The 4907-nt window shown below is 43.7% G+C and overlaps 1 protein-coding gene across 1 annotated transcript; it reads left to right on the plus strand.

The window, feature by feature from the left end:
• The first annotated feature begins 435 nt into the window (after positions 1-435).
• On the plus strand, positions 436-4341 carry RPL14 (ribosomal protein L14). The gene is made up of 6 exons (XM_044252425.1): positions 436-519; positions 1017-1118; positions 1684-1778; positions 3555-3654; positions 3749-3802; positions 4012-4341. The coding sequence occupies exons 1-6, from the start codon at positions 517-519 to the stop codon at positions 4288-4290; spliced, it is 633 nt and encodes a 210-aa protein (XP_044108360.1). The 5' UTR covers positions 436-516; the 3' UTR covers positions 4291-4341.
• Positions 4342-4907: the final 566 nt, after the last annotated feature.

Consider the following 4907-nt stretch of genomic DNA (forward strand, 5'->3'; position numbering starts at 1 on the left):
AGAAGCATTTATGGCAATTATTTGTACTAGTTTTGCAACTTTTCTGTAAGTCTGAATTACTTTAAAATAAAATGTTAACAGAATTGCAGGATCACTTAGAGAAAAAAAAATCTAGTACTAAGCCATGAGTAACATTTAGACAAAATTCTGAAAATACTTAGTAACGGAAGGAAAAATGGAAGAATGTTAAAAGAAAAATGGAATGTGGACAGAGTTACAATGAAAGGCACAGGTTCTGTGCTCTTCCTCACCCTAAAGTCGTGAAAGATAACCGGCCTCCCGGTAGACACGGCGCTATCACAGAAGCTACTCTCACTGCTAGCCTTTGCAAAAGGGCAGAAAACTTCCGACACACTCCCGCCCTGTTTTCCCAGTGAGCATGCGTGTGCGTATGCACGTATGACCCCAACCAATAGGTGCCCACGTCGGCAGCTCGTTAATTGAAGGGGCGGGGCGCCCTTCTACACATGCGCACGATCGAGCGGGCCTTCTTCCTTCTCGCCCAACGCCGCCAACATGGTGAGTATTGCTGTTTGGGGCTCCTGGTCTGAAGGCCATGCCGCTCCACTTCCGCCTGGTAGGGGGAACGAAAGCTTGGAACGACCCCCATCGGGTCTTAGGTAGCGTGCCGTGAGGGTCCCTGGGCGGGTGGAGCACGGAGTTTAGGAGCTCTCCGGGCTTGCGGCGGACGAGCGCGTGGAGGGCCATGCAGGCCCGGCACGCCTTGGGCCTCGGGAGCGCGCCGTGACCGCCAGAGCTGGAAAGCTGGAGCCACCCGGGGCGTACCGGGGCGCAATCGGACTGGGTCTTTGGAGGCTCCATATACCTGAAGGCCAGCGGGAACGCGGCTTTTGCAGCTGCCAACTCTGCGTATTTTGCCCATCTATTAGGTTGTCCCTTGGCACTTGGGCGTGTACCCCCTACGTTCTTTTTCGCTATACATAGTTAGACTGCCTGTGACCTGCAAAACTTTATATAAACTATAAGCCTCACTCTATCCCTTTTCTCGATTTTAGGTGTTCAGGCGTTTCGTGGAGGTTGGCCGGGTGGCCTACGTTTCCTTTGGGCCTCATGCCGGGAAGCTGGTCGCAATTGTAGATGTTATTGACCAGAACAGGGTAAGTGTACGGGAAAGTGTCGATTTCACATGCTAATGACTGATAGGCAGCATAGATGGTAATGGTACTTTTCCCAGCGGCCCTCTTAAAGTAGGACTGTTGGGGTAGTAGGGGCTTTTTTTTTTTTTTTTTTTTTTTTTTTACCATAGAGGAGACAGGCAGTGCAAAATGGGGATTTCAAGCACAGGCTCGAGCTGGCCAGTATCACTGAGTTTGAGTATTAACTTTGCCACTTAACCTAACCAGACCTTTTAACTAATTATGGGATGAAACATTGGGGGAGTTCAAAGGTGTTCATACACGGGAACTGAGTTCCGAATAAAGCCAGGCATATAGCTCTCAGTGCCCTTGTGTGCTATTGTTGGAAACATAAGGATTAAAGACTTAGATATTGCCCAGTAAGGTCCATGTAGTTAGGTTATAGGGTACACTACTATTAATAGTTTCATCTTTCTTTAAAGCATTTAAGTAGCCGAGATTTGGTGATTCTGGAAGGATAAATACACAATGTGCTTGAGTTGCTGCTTTGTTCTGCACTGAAATTTTTTGATCTTACTTGTTCTAGGCTTTGGTTGACGGACCTTGCACTCAGGTGAGGAGACAGGCTATGCCTTTCAAGTGCATGCAGCTCACTGACTTCATCCTCAAATTCCCTCACAGGTAACTATCCACCAACCAATGCCCCTCTCCCAGCTTTTCTTGCTTAGTAAAAATCTGCTTAGTTTAATTCAAAACTGTTTTGCTATCTTGTTTGTTTCTTGAGAAGGGAGTATGCAGCGTTGAAGAGGAAGAGCAATTCAGAAGAGGGATTTTCAGTATAGAAATGGGGGGCCATTGTTTACTTTTTAAATGTCCTGTGATTATCTTCCACCCTGCCAGTTCTCTGGCTTCATCTTTATCCAGATTTGCCATCCTTTTTCCTGCCGACTTTCAGGATTTACACAACAAAGACTTCCCTAAGGAATTCTGGTCTCCCAAACATACTTTTAGTCATCTTTAGCTTCAGAACAAAAATACTAATTATTTTCTCTCACAGTATTAGCTGTCATCAGTTGAGTTTCTAGTGTGTGGCAGTTATTAAGTATATTTGACTTATGTCATCTAGTTTTGACAGCTCCTAAGGAAATTCTATTCCCAGTTCCTTATGGGGAATTGAGGAAATCAGTAGTGATTCTTTCTTGATGTGATGTAAATTATGGAAGTTAAAACGCTGTGGTGGTTACTCTTGGGCTGTTGGAGCTACAGTGGCAGTCGCAGTAGAACGTGTTGGTATGTGTACTGCTGGTTTATTTTTTAAACGTGCAGGGTTTTGATACTTAAAATATTTGAAAAGAACTTCAAAATGGTTATAATTAGATGTGGTGTTTGGCCACATATTTTTTAGCATTGTACAGCAGGCATGAGGATTAGTATTACATCATCCTTTATGTAAAGGAAATTGCTTCCTGTATATCCAGTGCAGTAGAGTGATGTTATATACAAGATCAGAGATGATTTTTAAATACAGAAAATGAGGGGCGCCTGGGTGGCTCAGTGGGTTAAGCCACTGCCTTCGGCTCAGGTCATGATCTCAGGGTCCTGGGATCGAGTCCCACATCGGGCTCTCTGCTCGGCAGGGAGCCTGCTTCCTCCCCTCTCTCTCTGCCTGCCTCTCTGCCTACTTGTAATCTCTCTCTGTCAAATAAATAAATAAAATCTTTAAAAAATAAATACAGAAAATGAGCTGGTTTGCATTTTTTATTAAAATGGTATATTCGAGGGGCGCCTGGGTGGCTCAGTGGGTTAAAGCCTCTGCTTTTGGCGCAGGTCATGATCCCAGGGTCCTGGGATCGAGCCCCGCATCGGGCTCTCTGATCAGCAAGGAGCCTGCTTTCCTTCCTCTCTCTCTGCCTGCCTCTCTGCCTATTTGTGATCTCTGTCAAATAAATTTAAAAAAAAAAAAAGTATATTTGAGGAGCTCCTGGCTGCCACAGGCAATAGAGCATGTAACTCTTGATCTTATGGAGTTGTGAGTTCAAGCCCCATATTGGACCTAGAGCTTATTTTTAAAAATCAGGGGCACCTGGGTGGCTCAGTCAGTTAAGTGTCTGCTTTCGGTTCAGGTCATGATCTCAGGGTCTTGGGATCGAGCCCCGTGTTGGACTCTGTTTCTCCCTCTGTGTTCTCTTACTCTTTCAAATAAATAAAATCGTGTTTGGGATTATGAGACTTCCTGGTATAGTGAACAGCGTTCAAGTTAGTAAAACACAAGATATGTGGTGTATGTTGTCAACCTAGAGTTGGAAGTATAATGAATGGGAATGGTGTTTTTGGCATTGTTTGCTGATGCTTTTTAACTTAGGGGATATAAATTGTGCTTTCAGGGGGCTCAAAGCTGTCCTTGGATCTTTGTGGCTTCAAAGCTGATTCCTTAATCTGATCTTGGCTCTTTCCTAGTGCCCGCCAGAAGTATGTCCGACAAGCCTGGGAGAAGGCAGATATAAATACAAAATGGGCAGCCACGAGATGGGCCAAGAAGATTGAAGCCAGAGAAAGGGTAATGGCTTTGGGTCATTTGAATTGTGACCTTTTCTTTTTTGGAAGGATGATAGGTGGTATGAGCGATTATTTATTTACTTTATTTTTAATAGAAAGCTAAGATGACTGATTTTGATCGTTATAAAGTCATGAAGGCAAAGAAAATGGTAAGTTTTTAAATTATTACAAGATTTTTATATTCTTACCCCAAATTTGTCTGAGAATTCTGTCTGCCCAAGTTTGATAGACTACACTTGAATTCATAGGGGTTTTTGACATAAAGTTTGTTTCCTTGCATGTGCATTCTGTACATATAGGATGAATAGCAAAATAGTTTTTTGTGTGCATACATAATTAATATATTGATATTTTTCAGAGGAACAGAATAATCAAGCTTGAAGTTCGGAAGCTACAGAAAGCAGCTCTCCTGAAAGCTTCTCCTAAAAAAGCACCGGCTACTAAGGGTGCAGCGGCAGCAGCTGCTGCGAAGGTTCCAGCCAAAAAGATGGCTGCTGCAGGCAAGAAGGCTCCAGCCCAGAAGGTTCCTCCCCCAAAAGCTGCAGGCCAGAAGGCGGCACCTCCAAAGGCTCAGAAAGGTCAGAAAGCTCCAGCCCAGAAAGTGCCTGCTCCAAAGGCATCTGGCAAGAAAGCATAGAAACCATAAGAGCCTTTAAAAGACAAGTAATAAAGGTTGTTTTTGACATGCTGGCGAGTGTGCTTGATCTGTGAGATAAAGTCTTTGGCCAGGGTCAGGATTATGGAGCAGATTGCTAGGATTGTTAATGTTATCGTTAGAGAATTGGTTCTTTAGCCCTAGTCTGTCCAGGGTCAGTATAAAGCCATCATAAAATCATAACTAGTGTGCTCATGGGAAATGAATCATTTAGAGCTCCCAGTGAGTTTTTCTCCTTTCATAAATATACTTCCTATAAATACATTCCATCAGCTTTTGATGCTTAAGAGTTTTCTAAATTTTTTTTAGAAAATACACTGTAGGAAACCAAGACAAGTAAACAAAATATATTATGGTATGATAATTAGTTACTGTTATTATCCCCTATTATTTTTTTTTTAAGATTTTATTTATTTGACAAACAGATTGCAAGTAGAGAGAGGGGGAAGCAGGCTCCCTGCTGAGCAGAGAGCCTGATGTGGGGCTCGATCCCAGGACCCTGGGATCATGACCCGATCCCAAGGCAGAGGCTTTAACCCACTGAGCCACCCAGTCGCCCCTATTCCCTATTATTTCTAACCAAAAGCTGGCTTCTGAGC

This window comes from Neovison vison, chromosome 6, assembly GCF_020171115.1.
Source record: "Neovison vison isolate M4711 chromosome 6, ASM_NN_V1, whole genome shotgun sequence".
NCBI classification, from domain to species: Eukaryota; Metazoa; Chordata; class Mammalia; order Carnivora; family Mustelidae; genus Neogale; species Neogale vison.